Here is a 25,076-nt window from a genome sequence, read left to right as displayed (position 1 = left end):
CGTCCATGACCAAAAATAAGAATCAAATTAAATCTTATTTAATTTAATTGTTCGACTAATTCGGTATACGTAATTGCAAACATATTTGCAATATCGTCTTTCCGTTCAACGTCGTCATGTATTGGTTAAGGTGTGTGACATCCCTAGGTTCATCACCGAGTTGGCAGTAAGACATGCACTAACACATTAGTACTTCCAAGAGAATTGATTGTCCCGATCAATCTCTAGGTCCTACAAGTCACGAGTGACATCTAGCAATATGTCATGGCTACCCGGACAGTGTGAATTCTTTAAGAACATAATGAACCCGTCAGCTTTGCTTACAGTGTAATTCAATCCCTCTGTCTTACTATATCCCGATCGAACAAAGACCATGGAATATTTGTCAAGTCACCGATTCGATCATATGCACAAATCTAATCGACATGCATTTATACGAGACATGAACATTTCATTCTCGATTATAACCCCGGCCGAGGATTTCAATGCATTGTCATAATTAAATTGCATAGGATATCATACCTTGCATGTGACAAGGAGACAGATTCCATTTTGCGCACACGTGTGACTTCGTATGTGCATGAACTGCGACCATCAAGAACAGAGACGGATCGACGAACCATCAATATGCGTCCTCGTGAACCATAGTCATGCAACACACAAGTCAACACTATGCCTCAGGTCTAAGGATTATTTACACAAGACCAAAGTATGAACAATTAGACATTGACCACGCTAAAAGCTTCCATGTCGCTAATCGTTCAATGTGTGTCACGTTCAAGGAACTTGTCTCGATACAAGCACTCGTGTTCTAACTCGAGCATCGCAATACCCAATGACTTGTGACTCGTCATTCCCTTAAGCATCCAATGCTCAATGGTGAAGTTAAGAACACACCGGTCTCAACAGGATCATTGATATCCATTCAATAATCCATCAACCGGGAACAGTTTAAAGATTCAGTCTAACCGTGAACCTGTCACACATATTCTCAACGTCTCAAGAATAGGTCCAGCCACAAATGATCTTGTGGAATTTATTCATATAAGTAAATAATTGGACAAATGAATAAATACGTCTTTGCCATTAATTAAATAAGAAATTGAAAATACAACTGAAATCCCTAACATGTAACTATTACATAGTCGCTTTAGGGCATATCTCTAACAGAGGAACCTTCGCTCAGGCCGAGAGAAGACCAAGTGCTGCACACAACTCCCGGCCAGTGGCAGCAATTGGCGGGCACATTGAGTCCCCAACCGTCAACAGGGGAGTCAAAGCTGCTCATGAAGTCTAGCAATGTTTTGGAATAGCTCGAACTGCATACAAGGTCCACTCGAGATTGCAGGACCTGCGCTTGGAGGCAAAGCCAAGAGATGGCGACGACCACCCACAGCGAAACTCGGACACCCATATGAAGAAACAGAGCACCCAAGAAGAAAACGATTGATCGCAGATACGTTGTGCGAAAGTAACAGAGGAAAAGGGCCGTGGAAGGATCAAGATTTGCAAATTGTGAGAGCGTGCGAGCATGGGGAGAGAGAGAGATGAGGGGGAGGAGCAAGGAAATCAAAGTGGTGGCGCTTCATCCGCTTCCTATGTTCTCTTCCTAGCTTCACTGTGAAACAAAGGGAAGTAACAAAGAAAAGAAGGGTAGTGGTGAGAGGAACAGAGCTAGAAATTGTGCGCTTTGACTTAATCGCGCTTCCTCCGCCGCCTTGTCGGGGAGGAGGCAAGTGAAGAGGAGGCAAGGAAAGTGGCAGTGCTTCCTTTCTTGCGTCCCTGTGAACCAAGGAAAGAAAGAACAAAGAAAAGATGGGTTGACATAAGTAATTTGAAACATGTGAAGCTTGTGGTCTCAACTTCGATATCTTCAACCGATGGCAAGTAGATGCTCCGATATATGGATTCGCTTTTCTGCTGCTCGAGACATTTTGGCCGTGCATCTCAACTACAGCATCAGAGGCCGTATTTCGCACCGAAGGTTGTGTGGTCGACATGTTTCACAGCTTCTTGACCTCAACTCCGTCGCTGGTCTCAGATTGCCCTTCGGGATCTGAGACCTCGAAGAGAAAGTACAGGCTAATGTTAAAAAAAAAAAAAAAAAAAAATCCAACTTTAACATTTGTTATAATTATATTTGAAATTTTTTTTATCTCATAAAAACTTCTAACTTTTACTTTTGTTTCAATTCTACTGGCATAATACCAAAAAAAAAACCCACTTTTACTTTTATTTCAATTCTACCAGCCTAATGACCAAAAATCCCCAACTTTAGTATATGTCTCAATTATATCCAAAAATTTTTTGTTTGTCTCGTAAAAAATCTACAACTTTTACTTTTATCTCAATTCTATCATCATTAGCCTTTCGTTCATAATTACCGTTATTTAATTCTACATGGCATTTTCACGTCATTAATGAATTATATCTTAGTAAAGTTGAAAACCCCCCAACTTCTCTTTCGTTGTATGCTTCCCGTACACATTGTCAGGAGATGTAGAGCCACTCAAGATGGCGTGTTTCAAATTCTTCCCGGCACTCAACAGCCAAAAGAATGGCTAAATATAGAGATCTAAATATTTGGACGAACGATCTCAAATCTCATAGTTTATGAATCCTGTTATTTCCTAATTTCGAAGATTTATTGATACGTTTGGCAAGACAATTCGAGCCACTTTTGATTAACTATCGGTAACTATGAACGGAAGGCTGACAGTTGTAAAATTAGGACAAAAGTAAAAATTTAGAATTTTCTATGAGACAAAAAAAATTGAATATAATTGAAACAGTGTTAAAGTTGGAGGTTTTTTTTTTTTTTTTTTGTATTAGGCCAATATTTCTCACTGCACTTATGTTGTTCATAGCTCCGAGGTCGTCTCCATTTGGCGAGATTGATGATACCGGGAAGCCTCTAATTTTATTTGCAGTAATCATAGTTGCACAGCTTTCCCACTTGTCCTGGGTTGGGAGCAATGAACTTGTTTTGTTCTTTATTCCTTTCTATAAGGATGCATGAATGAGTAGTCTCGGAAGGAATTTTCACAAGAAGCACAAGCAAGAGGCTTGATTTGAGTTTAAACCGAAAGGCTGGCGTTTCTCCTTCCATGTACGAATGGATCAGTGGCTCATCCAACAAAATAAAGAAATGCCAGGGGACCAAAACCTAGGAAGCACGACACTCTCCGAGTGCTTCCGTGTCGTGTCGGATGTGTGTCGTACACCTGGACACTCGATCGACACCCGATCAACAAGTGTCAGACATCTAATATGTGGTCAGCACTTTGAACAGGCCAGTGATACGCGAGTCCAGCATCCCGACATGTCATTTTAACACGCACGAGATCAATTTTAAGCATTTTTAATATTAGGGGTCAAAATATAAATCTATAAAAAGTATGTATACTTAAGTCATATAATTTATCATGTATATTTAAAAATATATATCTAATATACAACGTATAGGAATTCTCTAATTTTTTTTAGAAATGACCCGACTCAATCTACTTCGTGTTCCTCCTTATCAAAAAAAAAAAAAATCTACTTCGTGTTCCTGTTGGGAACCCAAGAAATACATAACTATCGTGTTCAGGTTTCATAGTGACGAGAGACGATTCAATCCGACCCGATGACATGCCTAGTAGTGAGAAAGGTGGGTTAGAGAGAGATAGTGCGCTTTCAGTTGAATCGACTCTGTAATACTAATAATTTGTGTGTAATCACGAGCTCATTTTGATCAAATTAAGCTATTTTTTGGTAATTTTTGCTAGGATTCGTCGCACAATCATAACCAAAGAAAGTGTAGCGATTAAGAAAAAATCGAGATATGAGATTTTATCTTGGTTCACCCTTAAACTAAAATTACGTTCAGCGGAAGATTTCACTATAATTAGCACATCGCACCTCTCGTTACATTACTCAATTACAAGCAAAAAAGAGTACATATCACGATAGCTTTTCATGAGCCCAAACCCAAACTATTAACGAAAAATTATGGACTTAAATCATAAAAGTCATCTGGTGTCCAGGGAGTGCTACTCTCTTAAGACCCCGGCAAGCTCAGCGTGGAGTGCGATCCACGTGTTTTTCTATTATTGGGAAGTATGAACTACACGCCAACAATTTTACTATATCTTTTCTTTTTAAATATAGAGAATTGGAACATTTTGATTCGATTAATCCGCACATAACTAACAAGGGCTTGGCCCTAAGTTCACTTTGAGGAGGAGATATTATGATCCCTCCATGGGATCGGGATAAGTACACCATGAGTGTCATAACTTGTGTACGGCATTCACTTGAGTGCCATAACTTTCAAAACGTTCACTTAAGTGCCATAACTTTAAAAAATCGTTCACTTGAATGCCATGTCGGAGCAAAATCGTTCACTTGAGTGCTACGGCAACTTTTCCGGCATGTCAAGTCAGCTTTCAAGCAAGCCACGTTAGCTTTCCGGCGAGTCATGTCAGCTTTCCAGCGAGCCACGTTAGCTTTCCAGCGAGTCATGCCAGCTTTCCAGCGAGCCACGTCAGCTTACCGGCATGCCACGTCAGCTTTCCGCCTACCACGTCAGTTTTTCCGGCGTCCATGTTAATATGGCACTCAAGTGAATAATTTTTAAAAGTTATGGCACTTAAGTGAACGTTTTGAAAGTTATGGCACTCAAGTGAATGCCGTACAAAAGTTATGACACTTCTAGTGTACTTTTTCCCATGGGATCTTACGGGATTTATCGGACTCTCGACCGAGATATAGACGTTACTAGAGTGATGGCATATCGTCTTCACATACTATTCGCATTTACTAGCATCACCCATTCCATCGTCGTACCTATGCTGGGGTTATCAAGTACCAAACTTAGTAAAACTATCTCGCACGCACAAATATGTGACAACCGAGGAGGAGAGCCATGAACGGGCGGTGGCAGCGATTGTTGCCATCACCCGCCATCGTTGTTCACTCGAAAACCGGAATCAAAAGTGAATTACTCTTCCTCGATTCACAATCGCACATTCCCGATTAAAGTCACACTTTTGGTAAAGCAAAAGAGGAAGAACGCCGAAATCAAAAGTGAAGACCGTGACGCAAGAGGTTCCACTTTTTGCATGTGGAAAAGCTTCGCGATGAGAACTGAGAAGCTCAAATCAAGACTACTCATGGCAAAGGCGGTGCCGAGGCGACAAATTAAGCTCGGATCTTATGGCTGGAGATGGAAGAAATGCTCTGCGTTTTCAGCAGACTGTCGACACAGAGGTCGGAACGGGTCAGGTAAGGTCTTTCTCTTAAAACAAATTCTGTCGTGGCGGCGGGTAATGCATTTCGACACGCAGTCCACAGAAAGTGGCTATTTTTCTGGGGAATAGTTTAGGATTCCACATCTCCAACCGGCGTCCTCGGTGTTCGATCGGAGGACGATACTTGGTCTGTGTTCCGCTGATTGATTGGAGCTCGCCTTCTGACATACCCGCTTTTTACCGAGGATGTTCCTTATTTGTTCCCGGTCCATACTAGCTCGTCTTACCCGGAGCGTGTACTAAGGAGGGTAGACAATAATATTTCATGCAGTTTCTGCTGAAGCTCTTGAAGGTAGTGAATAGTCTGAACGCCATCTTCTTCCTCTTCTTCTCGGTCGATATCTAGTAGGTGGAATTGACACTCTTAGTCCTTAAATTTTGGATCAATATGCAATTTCGTCCTTAAACTTTTAATGTGATCAATGGGGTCTTTGGGCTATTCCTAAATGTTCAATATAATCCTTCAAACTTTTAATTTTCCGAGTCCCTCAACTATCAACAATAAAGTAAAATCAATCCTTTCGTATTCATTACAAATTTTCGCAATTACAGTGATGCCTAAATTTTTCTAATGTCTTTTCATTTCATTCATTTTCCTAAATCCACAAAAGATCTTATAGATTTTTATTACCTTTTAGTCTTTATATATATGTCGATAGTTCCATTAAAGTAAATCTTAACTTATGATTTCTATTATAGTAAAACTAGAAATCATATAGAGTGGTATCAAGTTTATATTCGAGTTATTTTATGTCTAAGTTCTGTCATAAGTACATTTAGGAATAATAGTAATTTATCTATAGATATACATACTTATATTAATCTAAATCTTGTTTCCTTTTTTTTTTTAAACACCAAACACAAGACATGGAAAATTTTGTTAATCCAACAATTTGGAAGAAGATTTAGATTATTGAAAATTTTATCAATCTAAAAAAATATGGAACGAGAGTTAGATTAATATTACTATGAGCATCTATAAATAAATCAATCTAACAAATTAGAAACAAGATTTAGATTATTGGAAATTTAAGCAATCTAAAAAAATAATGAACAACATTTAGATTAATGTAAGTACGTGTATCTACAGGTTCATTAATATCGTTCCTAGCTGTATTCATGAAAACACTTAGATATAAAATAGCTCGAATATCAATCCCATACAACTTTAACTTGGCTTATACTTTTACTATTGTAGAACATATAAGTTGAATTTACTTAAATGGAACTAACGCAATATTTATAAGGACCAAAAATGGAAAAATGATATTGAAAAGATAGCATATTTTGCTATTGATCTATAGGAAAAGGATCGAAATAAAAAGATATTCTAAAATATGAGCAATGATTAGGCATACTCATTCATATTACTAAGTTTGACTTTGTTGAAAAGTTAAGAGACTGCGTCGAACAAATTGAAAGTTTGAGTACTACATTGAACATTTAGGAATAATTTAAAAACTAACATTAAACGAACTAAAAGTTTCGGGATGACATTGCACATTGGATTTAAGAACTATTCTGTGTCATTTCCTATGCTAAGAAAGGGTAACTTACATACTTGACTTAACACGAGCACAAAATCTGATTATCACACGTGAACACGAATCACCGATCCTAGTCATTCCCAATGCAATTCCAACGGCCATTCCGACTGAAAGTCCAATGGTCAATCCAAGGTTTCTATCGCTCAGGGCATGATCGGCGGATCCATAATGATTTTGAATACGATCGGCGGATCCAGAACGACTTTGACCCGCTGGGCAGGTGGGATAATGATCACCACAGAGGTTGTTTCCTTCGAAACTCGAATTCGGAAAGGTTGAAAATTGGCCTTCGCAAGGAACCGGCCCGGACAAATCGTTATATGCAACGCTGAACTTGGACAGAAAGTTGAGACGCACTAACGAGGAAGGTATGCTTCCCGACAGATTGTTGTAAGATAGATCAAGAGTCTCCAGGCTAGTCATTCCGGATAAACTGTCAGGAATCGAACCTGATAAGAAGTTTTTGCTGAGAACCAAGATATGGACGTTTTTCAAATTCCCGAACTCGGGCCAGATTGATCCATCGAGACAGTTGCATCCGAGATCCAAGGTTGGTGGAAAGCTTGTAAATTGTTGGTATTGCAGCCCTGTCGTGTTCATATTTGTCATCCAGACCAGCGGAAAATCAGGAGAAGGTTCCAGGATTGACATATTCCGGTGGATGAGGGCAGGCAATCCGGTAATCTCTTTGGGGATCTCGCCACGAACAAGTTGTTTGATAAGTCCAGATAAAAGAGAGATTGGAAGTCGCCGATCCACGGCGGGATCGGTCCACCCAAACTGTTCCAGGACAAATCCAGCAACTGCAAACGGGTGCATCCACGCTCCCACTGGGGCATGGAACCCCTCAGCCGACCACTCGCCATGATAAGAACCTTAAGCTTTGGAAAACTCAAACTTGTATCGCCAGGCAATTCTTCGTCGAAGTAATTCAGAGTGAGAACCAAAACTGTCAAATTGTCACAGTGCTGAAGGATCCCGAGTGCAGACGAGAGGTTCGTTAGGCTGGAATTCGAGATCGACAGGTAAACAAGGCTTGAGAAGTTTTTGAAGCTTTGAGGTATCGGAGTTGTGAACTTTTTTTCGTGCAAGGTTCACATTATGCAGCTGCCGGCACTTGGGCAAATCCTCGGGGACAGGGCCACTGAAATTGTTGGAACCTAAATCCACATACACCAGACTGCTCAATGCTGAACAATTAAGAACTATCTTTCCTGTCAGCAAGTTGTGCCTCAAATTGAGAAACGTAAGCGATGGCAAATTGGACAAGGAAGACGGGATGGAGCCCGTGAAGCCATTGGTCTGAGCTATGAAGTACTGCAGCTTCTTCATGTTCTGAAACACATCCGGGATCGACCCCGAGAATCCGTTTGTCGAAATGTCTAGCCAAACTAGTTCCGTGAGATTACCGATCCCGCTGCCAAGCGGTCCTGAAAGCAAGGTTATCCTGAAGGCTTAATTGGACCAACTGACCCAGAGTGAAGATATCTTCACTGATTCCACCCGTGAGACTATTCATGGCTAGAGAAAGGTTCTGCAAGGAGCTACAATTGCCAAGTCCTGGCGGGATAACGTCAGAGAAATAATTGACAGCCAGATTAAGCACCCAAAGTCGGGTCGAGTTGGCGCAAATTCACACGGGCAGAGACCCATTGAAAGCGTTCTCAAAGATGTTGAAAACGCTTAGCGAGGGCAAATTGGCGCTTGCCGGCACCTGTCCGGAGAATTCATTGTAGCTGAGATCGAGGACCTGCAAATTGGGGAGGTGGAGGAGAGATCCAGGGAGTGTGCTTGCGAGGAGGTTGTGAGAGAGATTGAGGAATCTCAGCTGATCCAACTTGCCGACTGAGTCCGAGAGGTTGCCCGCAAGCTTCTTGCTCGCGAGGGCAAGCTCCACAACTCTGCCCGAACCGGAGGAACCGTCGCTTAGGCCGAGAGAAGACCAGGCCCGGCCAGTCGCAGCAATTGGCGGAGGCATTGAGTCCCCAACCGTCGATCGGCGACTCAAAGTTGCTCATCAAGTCTAGCAATGCTTTGGAATCGCTCGAATTGCATACAAGGTCCACTCGAGAGTGCAGGACCTGCGCTTGGAGGCAAAGCCAAGAGATAGCGACGTCAACCCATAGCGAAACTCGTACACCCATATGAAGAAACAGAGCACCCAAAAAGAAAGTGATTGATCGCAGAAACGGTATGCGAAAGTAACGGAGGAAAAGGGCCGTGGAGGGGTTAAGAGATGGAGAAACCCATCTTCAGAAGGATCAAGATTTGCAAATTTTGAGAGCGTGCGAGCATGGAGAGATAGAATGGAGAATGGAAATCAAAGTGGCGGTACTTCATCGGCCTCCCATTTTTATCTTTGCTTTGTTCACTTGAACCAAGTAGAAGAATAGGACCTGAGCAGGTCGTTAAAGGGGGGAGACAGGGGAAGGGGAAGGAACTCCTGGTACAGTGGAGGACTCTCCCTCAACATAAGTTTGCTCTGTGTTCCCTCTTTCTAGAGAAGAAAAAGATACAGAGAAAACTTAGGGAACTCTAGCCGGTGAGATGGCACCGGGTTAGCTTCGACTAGCGACTGCTAGATAGGCAAGTATAGTAATCTCCCACACTCGAGGACCAAAACGGTGGTGTTCCGGTTCCCAGTCCGATGAAATTGGAACCGGTAATTTTCGGTTTGGTTCTCAGTTAAGGATGAGCATGGTTCCAGGGTAGAATCGGAAATCGAAGAACCTGATCGCTGATTCCTGGTCCGTTTCCAAGTTTCGATGAGCTAGAGTCTAGTCCTCAGTTCTATTTTTCTAGGAACCACTGATTCCGGTTCCGGTTCCTAGTTCCCTATGGAACTGGCACCGGAGCTGGAATCAGGAAAACCCTAGTATTTAGATGATTCAGTCAATATATGATGCTGTTACCTTACCCCCAAACTTGGAATTAACTAGAAACAAATAGCCAAGCTACGAAACTGGACCTGATGCAATCTTCACTTTTTGATGATTCAGTCAAGATATGATGTTGTAGCCCACCCTGAAGTGCTTTGTTGGTGATTATCCAACTTTAACTTTTGTATATACCATTTGAGAGTAAGTGGGACGCTGAAAATCTTCTATTGGCGGACTTTGGGTTGAATGGTTGGTTTTGAAATGAACGGATCTTGTTGCAGTCTTCATCCGAATTACTTTGTTCTTGATTACCCATCTTATGACAGTATTTGTATCTTTTGTGCAGGGAACTCTATTTTGCTCGTCCTTTCATTAAGCTTATCATTAGATTTGATCATAACCTGTCATTCTCTTGGCCAAGCAATTTTATCATGAATTTCTATGTACTAGTCATGTTCGTAAATTTGATGCTACTTATCATCTCATCTCAAAAGTACAAGTTTTTCCTCTTTTTGTAAAAACGTTCTGGACACTACGTTTCTGATTTAAATTGAGTGCCTCCATTCTGTCAGTCCAATCTGTGAATTCTCTTGATTTCCTGCATCCTTTTTCTCCTCCCCGAATACATTGCTGTCAGTTTGGCTGCGCCTTTGGATGTTTCTTACACTAGAGTGGCGCATGATCAGGGTTTAGGATCCATTATCTTCATCTTTACCTTTTCTAGTTTGATGCAATGGAAGTTATATTAGCAGGTTCCCAAATATCTTGGAACCTGTGATAGGATAGGTTTCAGGTTCAAGGTATGTAAGATAGGTGCTCGATTTCAAAAAATAAGGAATCTATTCTAACGGGCGGGTTTCGGGTTTTTACCCGAAGCCCGCAAGGAACCCGAAATCGCTTACCCCTATTCCCGGTTCCGGAGGGATCGGATCGCCAGGACCAAATCGATTATTTTTTATTCATTCATTTATTTATTCCTTAAATGTCAACCTAATAATACACCAGTTATTTTTTTTATTTCTTAAATGCAATTATATTTTGAAATTAAAATTTGTGATGCTTACCCTCATTAATAATCCACCGATTCCATTAGACCGCTCAAGAACCGGACAGGATCGGTCGATCGAATTTCCGATCCCAAAAACTAGGAATCAATTTCCAATTCTTTGAATGGGACCGAACCAGATCGGGAATCGATACCCCTAACTTTCACCTTTTATGAATGAGGAATTAGAAGGACTTGAATATTCCAGTGAGTTTAAAAGGTATCTTTATAGTATATATTGTTGCTATATCACAATGATGTTCAGGTCTTACTTTCGTTGTGGAATTAACACTAAGTTGTCAACTACAATTATGGAGCTGAACCCGATATTAACTTCCCTAGATTACGGATGGATATTAGAGATTTACACTTGCTAAACTCGATTCTCTTTTTGCTGTCTATTTAGTTGTTGCTTGCCGGGTGTGCTGTAAATCCCACACACGAAAAGGTGGTCGTAATGTCTGGTGCAACGTTCTGATCATCTGCGTTGTTGCCGTCGGTGCTCTTTGTTGTACCAGTGAAGTGAGTCCCAGAATCTTGATGAGACGTTTCTCCTTTTTGTGGTTTGATCTGTGGTTTCATCGAGGCCAAGCTGACTAATGTGAGGACCGACTGCACACCAGCTTGCCACTTTGCACTCAGAAACTCGAGACTTTCCAACAATGTCGCTGGTCTCGGGTTGTCCTTCGGACGAGCTGTCTGTGCAAGTGCCCCTTAATGTGAACAGTTCGATGATAGGAAAGCACGGAGGTCTATCTCCTCGATAAGCTGGTGGGGATATGAGGGAGCTGCTCCCAGGCCGCCAAAGAGTTTTAATAATTTGAGCCCATATTTTATTAGTAATTTAGGTTTGGGTCATAAATAGCCACTACTATATATACTTTTTTTTAGTTATAATCGAATGAAGTAATAAAGATGTACGAGGTATTAATTACAATGAATCTTTTGCTGAATGTAAACCTCGTTTAAGGATGAACCATGATAAATCTTGTGTCTCGATTTCTCTTTCTCACTTTTACGCTCTGTTTCGTTGAGGTAGTATGCCGAATCCGAACAAAACTAACAAGGACGTGGCCCTAAGGTCGCTATGCGAAGGAGATATTCTGATCCCTCCATGGGATCTTACAGAATTTGTCAAGCACTCAATCGGCATGTACATGTTAAAGTCGCGCTTTTAGTAAAGCAAAAGGGGAAAGAACACCGAAATCGAAAGTGAATTTTCTAACATAAGCCAGCCGATTTTAGTGGGAGAATGGAAGGTGAAGAGTGCTCTGTCCGGTTCGTGAGAACGACGAAGCGGTTCCCTTCCCATTTTCTCCATGTGAAAAAAGGATTTTAAAGACGCATGGTGTAGACGTATTGTCCGCCTCTTAAAACTTTCCCAAAGTGAACCTACAAATTGATCAATCATTTTTTTCTTTTTTTTCCATGAAGTTTAAGGTGCGTTTGGTTCAGCATTTTCAAGGGACTTTCAAAGCTCCCTTGAGAAAATACTGAGGTGTTTGATAAGTTTTTTCAGGGGACATTGGGCCAAATGTCAGTCTTGAAAAAGCTGAAAGCTCAATGCTGATAAAGACTAGCATTTGGCAATATTTTCGAAATGTTGAAGGCTCCATTAATGAAAATTTATTGATTGCCTATTTTGCCTCTAAAATCTTATTGAAAATCCATTTTTGCCCCTCTTTTATAAACGAAATCCTAATTGCACATCTTCTTTCTTCAATAGCCGAGCCCCAGTTGCACCTCTTCATCTCCTCCTTCAAATTATTCAATGGCAGAACCTACTTGCAATTGAAGAGCTGGCGAGGGACAACGAAGGCCAGCGAAGGGCGGCGGAGCGCTGGCAAAGGCCGCCTGATTCGTGTGACGCCCGGTGACGAAGCCTGACATCGCGCAACTTAGGCCATGTCGCCGGGGGTGGAACGGCCGGCTGGGTTGCGCTAGAGGTCGCACGAACCAAGAGTCGAAGCTTGGGATCGTGCGACCCCAAGCCTCATCGTCGAGGGTCGAGCGGCTGCCTAGGTTGCACCTAAGGTCGCACGACCCAAGCGACTATCGCCGGGGGTTGTGCAACTCGGGTGGCCTAGACCGACGGCTGCCGACGTTAGATCTGGCTCGCCAAAGGCCTAATCCCTTCTTCAAGATTTTGATTTTTTTTTGGAATATATATATATACAGCCAAAAAGCCTCTTGTAATTTTTTTTTTTTCAAACATTACTTAACTCAAAGTTACAAATACTGTTTACCAAACATCATTTACATTTTCCCAAATTCACTAAGTTAAAGATATTTACATTTACTCAAAGCTCATTTTTAAAACTGGACCAAATGCCCCCTAAATCCAAAACCTCAAGATCACGATCGAACCCAATCGAAACGAGCAAGGCCTCACGAATAAAGCTTAATTCGTCTCCGACCTCGGCCTGGCTCGAGATCTCCGGTCGGTGCCGGGCTGCCCAACAATCACCTCTAAGCAAAAATGTTAGGGTCAACAAATCAAATATTACAATGTCAACCGTTGGGGTTTCCTGGGGGCCACAATTTTTGCTCGAGAAAGGAGAGACGGGGTTGAAGGTGAAGACGGGTAAGTTAAGCTGATATTCATCGCCCTTCTTGGCGTCTCCTTTCAGCTGATCACTGAATAATTAACGCAAGAAACTCAGGAAGACACACTTCGTAGTATATCATTATGCTCCCCAAACTGAACTGGAACACAATTTACAGAGACTTAGAAGAACATCAGACCCGAGAAAGCATGGCTAAATACACTCGCGTAACTGGTCTCTCCTCGCTAATTACGCTCATAATACACGAAGGCGATCGGAAATGATACTCCAACTCGACTCATAATCACCTAGACAAGAGAGGGAACCAGCGCTCTTGCAGCGAGGACTGGTACGACACCATGAAGATCAGGAACACCAGCACCGCCGCGATGCCCCACGGCGAACCCCCGGCGCGGTGGAGCGAGTCCCGCTCCGGCATGGCCAGGAAGAAGGGCACCCGGTTCCGGTCCTCCTCGTTGGAGAGGAAGTGGACGAGGAGGAGCAGGACCACGGGGCAGAGCATGAGGAAGAGCTTGACCTGGGTCATCATGTCCTCGACCACCGACTCGTAGTTGATGTACCACGAGAAGCCCAGCACGAGGAAGAGGATGGCGACGAAGAAGCAGAGGTGCAAGGGCGGGAGGGAGAGGTGGTCCGCGTAGAAGCGGTAGCTGCTGCTGCCGTAGTACCGCGCCATTGGAGAGGGGGTCTGAGAAGCTCCGAACTGCAGAGAGAAACAGAGAGAGACAGAGAGGAAGAGATGGTGTTCGAGATTGAGAACTTCTTCTCGGCAATTAGCGAGAAGATTCAAGAAGAAGGCGCGTCTATTTATGGAGAGAGAGAGAGAGAGAGAGAGAGAGAGAGAGAGAGAGATTATTAAAGTTGAAATCTTTACTTAGCAAGTTTGAAAGGTGGGGGTCAAGAGAGCTTTACTTAGCTCATGGGGATTCACTTTCATGGCGATCTGCGATCAGGGACGGTGCGATTTCCTTTCCACGGGCTCAAGATTCGCTGCTGACAGTGAGCCCATGACCACTGTCGCAGCGCCACGTCGCGCCGACCATACCCGTCTCGTTTGAAGCGAAAGCAATATTGTATTAGTCATATCATATTACTTTCTTTAGGAAATACAAATGTAATATGAGAGGCAAATCTAAAATTCAAGGTCTGGTCAAGTCAACACAAATAAACCTGGAATGGATAAGAATTGACTTAGTTTGTGGTTAAAAATATATATTTTTTAGATTTAATTCGCATGGGAGCATTTTAATTGACAAAGATAAGTTGACAAGATCGAATCATTCCGGACACAAAAAGAAAAAAATCGAAAAGGTAAAAAAAACTCACTATCCATGAAAATTGAACTGTGTACATGAAATTTTTACACCGATGCCAAACTAATCAAAACACTTTTATCATTAAAGTAGCGGTCAAATGTTAATGAGGCTGCATTGTATTCTCCGTAATCATGAGTTCGTGCCGTGTCATAAGTGAATAACCGGTCAATTCACATCTTAATGATTTGCTATCCCGTGTAAAATATTTCATGTCGACAAATTGATCGACGACCGAATTTTTCGCTTTTAGATTAATCGTGTCTTTTTGGCTCGGGTGTTACATTTGTAAGGAACATGAGACCTTATGATAACAATCGGAGGTGATGATAAGACTTCGACGTCAATCTCTGCCCTTTTACCCACTCTTGGGAAAATTCCAGCTAATACGACAAAAGCTTGGGGGTCATGGGGAATTTTGGACAAGTTTTTTCTTTTCTTTTTTTTTTTTTTTTTTTTTTTGGGTCGAAGGAATTTTGGGAAAGGTTGAAAAAGGGAGACGTGTGGGTTTTTTATATGAATGCGATGAGAAGGTTGTATTATTGGGGAAGTGGCTCGACTATTGGCGAATCCACAGGACCACAGCACGTGGCCAGGCGTATATCACTTTGCGGGTACGCTTTTATCTTCTTTATCCCAAAGACAACGCCTACATTAACCAGAAAACTTTCCTAGATTAGTAGTTTATAAATAATGTGAGCGAGCATAACCAATCAGGGGATATAAAAAAATCATAAACTCATTGGGTCAGTACCAAATCAGTCATAAGCTTTTCAATAGAACGGATTTAGTCTTAAACGTTTTTACGTTTCACCAATTCAGTCCATTCGACTAATTTAGGTCGAAAATTATTGACATAGACTCCGGCCGGCCGGCACTAACGTTGACATTGTCTTATAAATTAGTAATAATAAGTTTGATTTTTTAAAAAAAATTTCTTTCTTTCTTTTTTTCTTTTTATTGGTGGCCAATTGCCGACCACTAGCGACAGTCCATGGATGGCGAGGGTCGGCCTTACCGAGCCCGGATGAGGATGAGCGTCGATGAGGGCTCCCCTCGCCAAATTTGGCGAGGCTAACCCACGTTCAAGCCAAGGTGGCCTCACCTGTTGTGACCCGGGCGAGGGCTAGGCCTGCCGACCCTCACCATGGCCCGGGCGAGGGTATGGCGAGGGTGGCCTTCGTCGGCTACCGCCATGGCCTAGGCGAGGGCCGACCTCAACAAATCTAGCAAGGAGAGCTCTTGTCAACACAAGCCCTCGCCAACCATGGCCTGTGGCCGGTGACCGACCACCGGCACGAAGAGAAGGGAAAGGAAAACAATACTTAAAAAATATCCAGATCAGTGATGGACGTGCCACGTTAGTAATATCTAGCCTAAATTGGCTAGACACAATAGGCAAAACATGAAAATATTTATGATTAAATTGGTTTAATTGAAATGTTTAGAATTAAATTGGCACTTATGCAATAGGTTAGGTTTATGACTTTTTTTGTACTTTTACCCTTATTCCACTAGAATATTTATAAGATGCAAGCGAAAACAAATAACGATAAACATGAAGTCCTTGTTTATTTTTATTTTTTTCCATCGACTTTTGTTTTGATGCTTCCTAATTACCAAATTAGCCGTGTCTTTGTTAAAAAAAAAATTTCAACATAAATTGAGCATAAAGCTAACTTTGCTTAATCGGCGGAGCATGATTGAGACCCTATTTTCAAATAGTTCTGGTGAGGATTCACGAGGGACGCACTAAGTTTTTGAAAAGGTCTACTGATTAATCATTATTGCTTTGATTGGATGCGTAGTTTAAGGAATGTTAGCTGCCAATGGATTCGACTGTGGGACATGTTCGAACCATATGAGTCGCAATATATTTGGCACCGTCGGTCCGTGACTCATCCTATTCCTCAACGTCATGGGATTGTTGTTACATTACTTGGTCTCAAATGGAGATCAGTGAACAATGTGTGGTTCATCTCAATGACTCTATCTAGAGCAAGATGTATCGGTCATGAATTTCCATTGAATACTGAAGGTCTGCTTGTTTTTAAAAAAATTGTTTCCTAGAAGTTGTTTTCTAACTTTCCGGTGTTTAAATGACCAAAAACTAATCGATCAACAGAAAATGCTTTTCATTGCTAGAACAAAAAAACAAGTTTAAATTAGGAGAAAATGATTTTTCTTTTTTGTGCATTTAATCGTAACCCTTTTGCATTTATGCCAACTTAGTAATTTTGACTAACTTTGGTTGGCCGGAGCTGACATAAACGTCGATCAATTTTTAATATTTTTTTCTTTTTTTTTCTTTCTTCTTTTTTTCCCCTCCCTTCTTCTTCCTCCACCGGTCGCCAAGATCTCGGAGATCGGCCGAGGGGGAGGGCCGACAAGGCTGACCTCGCCGACCTCGAGCGAAGCTCGCCCCCGCCAGCCATTAACGAGGCGAGTCTCGCCGTCTCGGAGTGAGGCTCGACCTCGCCTAGAGTGGAGTACTTGATTAGGAGTAGCTTGCGAGGTTTGGAGGAGAGACAGATTGCCATGGAGTCCATTAACACCCCGTCGAGGTCCTTGTCCTCGATGGAGTAAGGAGCGACTTGCAAGGTCATTACGGAGATGCAACGGAGGCAAAGAAGAAAAAGAAAACGAGATGATGAAGTGAGGTTAGGATTTCGAAAAGAAATTATTGGTGTTTGGCATCGATCGCGTGCGCAAGGCTCGACCTCACCTTTGTTGGGTGAGTTCAGCCTCGCCTGCACATAGCGAGGCCCAACCTCACCCGGCGAGGGCAAGGCTCGCCCTCACAAATGGCGATGAGGTCAACCCTCTAGCCGGTCGCTAAAGTCCAAAAATTGACTGGAACAAGAAGAAGGAAGAGAAATAAAAGGAAAAAAAAGGAAAAAGAAGTTAGAAAATTAGAAAGATATTAAGATATTATTAAAATCGGCCTTATAAGCACGAACGTCCACATCAGCATCAACCGGCTAAAGTTAGCTGAAGGACTAAATTATCACAAATGTAAAAAGTCTACGATTGAATTGGCAAAAAAAAAAATTAGAATTAAATTGACATAATTATAACAGGTTTAAAATTTTTTTTGCTAATTTTTCTATTTTTTTTTCCGGTACAAAGAAAATCACCATCCCTAAACTATCAAATAATTGGAAATCGATCATTTTTATTGAAAATTATTTAGATGGATTTTTTTTTTTTTTTTTGTCATCATGAACGTCGGTAACAACTATGACCCCCAATCAATTCGTGAAACGCACCTGACCCATGAAAGGCAGGTGGAAGCTTTTGATTCGTATCCTACGTCATTGACGTGGGGATTGATGTGGATAACCATTCGCTGAGCTCAGATTTATATGGTGGCCTATTTTCATGGGCAGACATAACTCATCGATTACTATATCTTGTGAATATTATTGACTGACCATGTAGGGCCCACAAGGTGCAAGACCTAGATCGCGTGGCCTCGGTCGGCCAAGCTTGGCCATCAACACCAACCCCCCGGAAGGTTGTTTTTTAGTGTAGATGTTGTGCATCAAAAGTCATAAACCATGCCATGATAGACAGTGCAATTAAATTTTAAAATTTTTAAAAATTATAATTAAATCTTAAAATTTATTAAATTAATTCAATCAAACCCTTTTATTAATTTCGTTCAATTTGATTAACGATAAATATTATGACGGCTTTTTTTTGAATACTTTCTTGACATAGGTGCTGATGTGGAATTTTGCATTTTTTTTTTAAGAGAGAGGGTTGACGTGGCATCATTTTCTTTCTTGCTCCAACTTCTTCTTCTTCTTCCTTCCGGCTCGAGCTCTTCCAAGGCCGCGGGTTGCGAGCGAAGCGATTAAGGAGGAGCTACCGTCCTTCTCTCACTTGAGGTAAGCATGGTTTCAAGATAAAATCTAGAATCTGAAATCGGATCCATTGAGCTTCCATTTTGGACGATATTTATGATTGAGACTTTTACTTTATCGATATTTCATATTTACTCGTGTGACTAAATATAAATTGTAATCAGTAAATTGTAACATCAAATGATAGTCATTAAAGGTAATGACTCACTTCAATCATTCGATTAAAAATACATGTGCGACCTAAATAGAACGTGGCCCTTGAATCCGTGATAAGATAGATTTCAAGTTTAAAAGTATAAAGGGTACGTTTCAGATTTCAAAAAATGATGAATTTTGTTTCGATTGATAAGTTTCAATTTCCTAGTAAAATGTGCACGAAACGTGGAATCGTTCACCCCCATCTCTCAATTCTTTCTTCGCATTCAACTCCACTCCTTCCACCTACCAAAATCAGCACCGAAAATGGAATTATCACTTCATCAAGATCCTCCTGAAAATTCTCGACTTTGGCTTCTATTCTTCACTACAAGATGACCAAGAAGAAGGGATGCGAAGTCGCTCGCTCTTCTTCTTGTTCTTGCGCTTGATTTGGCCAATGTTCGAGCTCGAAGCTTGCAGCAGCCGCGGCCATTGGGTGATGTATCCATCGCTCTCTCTTAATCCTCTTCTACTTCTTCTTCATGTTGAATGTGCTTTCCTTCAATCAAGAATTCTAAAGCGCAAGAGAAAGCCACGAGCGCTCAACTTTTCGACGACGTGATCATCAATTTTGGTGCGGTCGTCGAGAGATAGAAATGAAGAGATGATCCCCATGAAGATTGCGGTCGCCACACGGCTCCGTTTGTTTCGCACAAAATAAACTATTTCAAAATTATTTTTGTAAAAACGATAGCTTGTATTGCTTATAAAATTGAATGGACGAAAAATATTTTCATCGTTCACGAAAATATTTAGACATGAATTATTGTTGATAGTAAAAATATTTTTTATTGGCTAGTTATTTTAAGCGAAATAAGTAATCGTTTTTAGAAAAATATTTTATAAATTATTTATTTTTCGCGAAACAAATAGAGCCTACATTCGATCTCCTAGCAACTCTACACATTAAGAATTCTAGGGGAGAACTTACTCGAGATGCTCATCCTGGTGCAAAAACTCTCTCTCATGCTCATTCTAAGACCTTTATATTGGATCTTGACAAGCTCGCGACCATATGGCCGTTGGCCGTCCAAGCTAGAGCTCGAAGCTTATGGCTGCCGCGGGCACTCAAGCTCGCCTAAGGTTCATGGCTATGGAAGAGCTCGAGTTCAAAGGAAGAAGAAGATGCCACATAGCTTCTCTCTTAAAAAGAAAATAATAATGCATGTCACGTTAATGCCACGTCTTAAGAAAGTGATAAAAAAAAGCCACGTGACCATTTTCATTAGTCAGATTGGACGGAATTTGTGGAGACACTTAATTGCGTCGATTTGACAGGTTTTAGAATTTAAGTATACTTTTTTAGTAAGTTCTGAAATTTCCGGTGCACTTATTCCGATATTAATTCAACTAGAGATGCGAAAAAAATCGAACCATTTAAAACTTTTACCGTACCTAACATTTGCATTGCCACATGAATCTTCAAGAAAGGTCTAACAAACAAAGCATATACGTAACATCATATACCAAACAAACTAAACAAAGGATACACTTAACATCATTACCTAACTTTGGATTTTATGTGGCTCCAATCTAGATTTGAGCTCCCAATATCGAGCCATGTCTATTCTATGGCCGACCGGGAAGCGATGAGCCTCACCCGCCCCTCCACTTTTTTATCTTCTTTTCATTAAATGAAACGACAATCCGTCCCTTGACAACATAGCATCCTATAAAATTGTGGAAGTTCCCCCATAAGCTACATGTTTTTCTGTTCTAGATAACGTTTTTCGATTTTCGTTTTCTTATGCGAAAATTACTAGGGTAGGAAAGTAGAGCACATTGTCAGCGTAAATCTTCTATCTTTCTCGGGAAAATGGCCACATTGATCGTATTTTTAATGAAAGTTATGTTATATTTAAGATAATAGACTTAAAAATCTTTGGTCCGATTAGGTCGTGATTCTCGGGTGAACCTCACCCCGTCGTCAAGTCTCCTTTGGCAATACCGGAATGGAACAATGAGAGCAAAATAATGAAAAGGGGGAAATGCTAATATTCAAATTACAATATGATAACATTTTGGAATTAGAATATAATCTATTTATGATCAAAATATCATGGTTTTACAACATTGTATCTCTAGATTTTTTAGGAAATCTAGTACTTTCGATACTAACACTCTTAATCATGCTGATGTAACTATCGAACCTGTCATTTTTGTATATTTTCTAGAAATAACAAGAAAAATGAAGTGAAAAAAATAAAGAAAGAGTCAAAGAAGAGATTATTTAGGTTTAGAATTGCATAAGGCAAGACTACTGTTTCTGGCCACCCGCCTGTGATTCGTTCTTTGCGCGCCACCACCAAAACCACCACCATACGAGCCAATCATCTTAGCTCCACCGTGCCTCTCCACAATCAACCACCCTCCGCGGCGGTTGCACTAGTCAGCCACTTCCATCGCTATGGTCGCTTCTTTGTGGCTCAGCTACAATCATCGTGACTTGATCTCCATAACCCTCTCCATTACGCGTCACAGCACTCACTTTGGGACATGCGAGAGGCGATGTTAAGGCCACTCCTCGACCAGCCGGTTTACGCAGTCGTCCATTCTTCCAAGGCAAAAACTTCGAGAAAAAAAACTATGAAAATGAATCCGGATCGGGTACGAGTCACAGGATTTTTATTTCATATAGTTGATTTAATTTGGGTAGGATCATTTTCGATCTGACCAAATCCACCCTTTTCTGCCTGGTGTACGCCCCTGACACGCAAGTTAGAATATATGTGTTTGACGGGCTACGATCAAGTGTGGAATCTAAAAATCCTAGCATGTTCACGAGAAGAAAATGTTGAGTATACTGTATCAGATGAATTCGGTCTAGATGGAGATTGATGTAGGGCTGGTTCAGGTGGATGGTTAGTGCCCAAAGAGGGAATTGCTGGCCCAAACTCGCCCCATTTTGCCCTCGAGATCAACTTGGGTTGGTTCGGCGGGCAGTCTGCTTGACGGTCGGTCTAATTCAATAGATTGCACGATTGGCTTTACATGCATTACGACGATGGAACGCCAGTGTGAATATACTTCAATGCTCATTTTAACCGGCATGAGCATGGACGCCATTTCTATGGTTAGAGAGGCCCAACCTCGCTCAACGAGCCCTCAGCCCATTCAAAGAGAGACTTCAATACCAATCGTCGTACATAATTGTGCACTGTACGAGAACACAACTTAATCTCCACATGAAAGGACTGCATTTAGATTCATGTTTAGTTGTATTTCTGTCAAAACATATTCATTTCGCACTTAATTTGACTTCTACCTGACGCGCTTGCACTGTAAATTTCTTCGCATAAAATTAACCGAGTGTGTTATGTGATAATTGTGTCGGCTTAATAATCGTACCAACTACTCCTATTGATGTCGGATCCATTAATCGTATTCAGGGGAAAAGCATGACTCCTGGAGAATTGCCCATTGTTTCGGGTAAAAGATGCCATGGGTGCCAATCCCATCATTCCTACCTAAACCTTCTCCCATGGGCAGCAAGGAGGAATTAATGTTGATCGATTCAAAATTTGACGAACAACTTACAGGCGTCCGGAGTTGGACAACCAAAGGAACAATAGGGACGTTCCCTATCAGACGATTTCAAATAGTTGACATTTCAGCCAAATGTATAGACACAGCCTGTTTAGGCGGCCAGCTCTTTTTGATATGTTAACTATCGTTTGAAGCAAGTGATTTTTTTTTTTTTCAAATATTGCATCTATTTGGAAAACTTTTACTCAATATGCTCAATGTTTACTCACTCATCTTACCGAGGAAGGTAAAAAGTAGGGAATCTTTTACGGTATGTCGTTAAAAAGGGGCCAAACGTTTGCGGACGGAAACGACACAAATATGGAGTCGTTACAAATTTATTATTTTGCCCGTCCCGTATGGTTTATGGAAAAGTTATTCATTTCTTCGTCTAAAAAAGAACCGACTGAAACAATTATATTCATCGCTGTTATGTAACTAGTCTCACAAGAAAAGGAAAAGAAAAGGACGTCACGCCCTTCCTTTCTCCATGGCCCCGTTGGCCCATTGCACCTTCTACATGCTTAACAATTGGAAAAAAAAAAAAAAACCTACAATTATTGATATCAATTTACAAAATCAAATTACCGATTGATGCGACAAATTGCGATCCACACCCAAATACGGTCTTATTCACCACTCACAATCTGTCCGAATGAGCTTAATAAATCACTTTCGCCTACCAATCATAATATTGCATAAGGAAATACTATCTAAACCTAAGACGCATTTATTTCGTGAAAAATGAATAATTTTAAAAAAAAATCTCCTAAAAATAATTGCTTGAATCACTTATAAAAATGAATGGCCAAAATATATTTTCATCGTCTGCTCTAATTAATTATTTCAAGCGATTTGAGTAATTATTTTTGTCGAACCAGTTAAATTTTGCGAAAATAAATGTAGCCTTAAATGGTTGGAATTGTAGGTGGTAAATTTTGCATGTTTTTTATGAATTAATCTTGGGATCACTCGTAGCCCGTGGAGAGGATGTCATGATTTATTTGCATTATTATCAAACCACGAAAGATGGAAATGGAGAAAAGCTGGTAACCACCCAAAAGAGAAAAGCAAAAAGTAAACAATCACATCATGTCAATAGTGCAACACGTAGACGTTGTACTCCACGACGGCGTTGCCGGTCTTCGGGTCGAACGTGTGGGTGGTCACCCGGGCGTACCCGCGGGCAAACCGGAGCACCCCGCAGCCGCCGATCACCGGCATCTCCCGCACCTTGTGGAACACCGGGTTCCGCCCCAGCACGGTGATGCCGCTGCCGTTGTACTTCCCGGACACGAAGGCGAAGTTCATGATCATCAGCAGCGCCACCTCCTCCTGGGACGCCGACGAGTACAGGCCCTGGGCGCGGCCGACGAGCTCGGACCCCGGGTCGGGGAGGAGGGTCAGGGCGTTGTCGATCACGTTGACGAGGCCGAAGCCGGTAGCGGAGGCGTTGGACGGAGAAGGCACGACGCGGACGGAGCTGGGCTTGGGGCCGCTCAGGACGTCGTGCCAGTAGAAGCGAAAGTGGCTGAGCTTCTCCTTCCCGAGGTCGAGGCCCATGAGGCCCGGGTCGAGGGCGGTCGCGAAGCCGGAGGCGGGCGTCGGGACGGCGGAGGAGAGGAGGAGGAGAGAGAAGATGGGGATGAGGGCGGCCATGGAGCGGAGGTGCAGCTAGCCAGTGAAGGGAACGGCGGAATGGGGTCGCCACATATAGAGTCTCTCGGTCTCGGGTTAAGTCGGAGCGGAAAGTTGACTGGCCACCTACTCCCCGTGGATGCAATCATGAAATTTGCGCGTGAAGTTTCCCATGTTTCTCCAACATGACATCGATATCCGACAATATGTTTTAACTTATATTTCGGTATTTTGATTAATAATAATACATGAACCTATTTAGAATTTTTGTTGGATATTGATAAAATAAACTTAATATCGAATATAATTAATTAAGGACATATTCTAACAAAACATGGAGAATGAAGAAATACCTTCGAATCACTAACATTGAGTTGAAACAAATCAACTTTTTGGAACATACTATGAATACTGTAACAAAACCTTGGATTAGCGTCAGCTAAGTGAGCCAGAAAAATGAGTTCGACGGATCCGAGGTGAGGAAGGGCAATGTGTGGTGGCGAGTGTGATGGCTTCAAGCTTCTATTGACAAAGGGACTTCAGTATGTTACTGAAAGATTGATGGGACCACAGCCAACTACTCTAAAAATTTAAATTAATAGAAGAATATGTGGTTTAATATTTGACCACAGCCAACTACTCTAAAAGCTTAAGTTAATAGAAGAATGCGTGATTTAATATTTATATATTTCAACAATCACGTGTCAACTAAACAAGCACGGGCAATATATCTAGTGCGACTTAGGCTTTGCTAAGCGAAAGTTCCTGTGCGAAGATGAGATACCTTCATGAAAAATATAAAAGATCGCATCACCGACGTCGTAATACAAATTGGTATACATTGTCTAGCGACGAGATGAATTTATTTTGTTATGGGGGTTGCCTCAAGAAATGGATTCTTATAGGCTTTATTGGATGACTGTAAAATAATAGGATAAATAATATTAACTATAATCAATTAAGCGTATGTTCTATCAAAGGAGATATATTCATAATTTTGAGAGATGTGCATAATCAAATAAATATCATAATATTGCTAACATAACTAATTTGTATTGATGATGCGATGGTAAAGCAATGAAAATGTTTCTCAACAAATTTACTAGTGCTATAACTTACATTGCATAAGCAACATAAATCAGCTCGAAACTTTAATTATCGCACCTGCTTCCGTCTTCTAAACATATGCATAACTACAATT

The 25,076-nt window shown here is 41.4% G+C and overlaps 2 protein-coding genes and 1 pseudogene across 2 annotated transcripts; all 3 read right to left on the bottom strand.

The window, feature by feature from the left end:
- Positions 1 to 6,801: 6,801 nt before the first annotated feature.
- On the bottom strand, positions 6,802 to 9,148 carry LOC115736801 (annotated as a pseudogene).
- A 4,276-nt stretch (positions 9,149 to 13,424) lies between these two features.
- Positions 13,425 to 14,152, bottom strand: LOC115736668. The gene has a single exon (XM_030668487.2). It carries the CDS (start codon positions 14,006 to 14,008, stop codon positions 13,616 to 13,618), a length of 393 nt encoding a protein of 130 aa, XP_030524347.1. The 5' UTR covers positions 14,009 to 14,152; the 3' UTR covers positions 13,425 to 13,615.
- Positions 14,153 to 23,212: 9,060 nt separating this feature from the next.
- LOC115736803 (dirigent protein 22) lies at positions 23,213 to 23,929 on the bottom strand. The gene has a single exon (XM_030668670.2). The coding sequence runs from the start codon at positions 23,894 to 23,896 to the stop codon at positions 23,333 to 23,335; it is 564 nt and encodes a 187-aa protein (XP_030524530.2). The 5' UTR covers positions 23,897 to 23,929; the 3' UTR covers positions 23,213 to 23,332.
- Positions 23,930 to 25,076: the final 1,147 nt, after the last annotated feature.

This window comes from Rhodamnia argentea, chromosome 8 (genome assembly GCF_020921035.1).
Source record: "Rhodamnia argentea isolate NSW1041297 chromosome 8, ASM2092103v1, whole genome shotgun sequence".
In the NCBI taxonomy this organism is placed as follows: domain Eukaryota; kingdom Viridiplantae; phylum Streptophyta; class Magnoliopsida; order Myrtales; family Myrtaceae; genus Rhodamnia; species Rhodamnia argentea.
The sequence above is the reverse complement of the archived record's forward strand: the minus strand, read 5'-3'. Positions and strand labels throughout refer to the sequence as shown.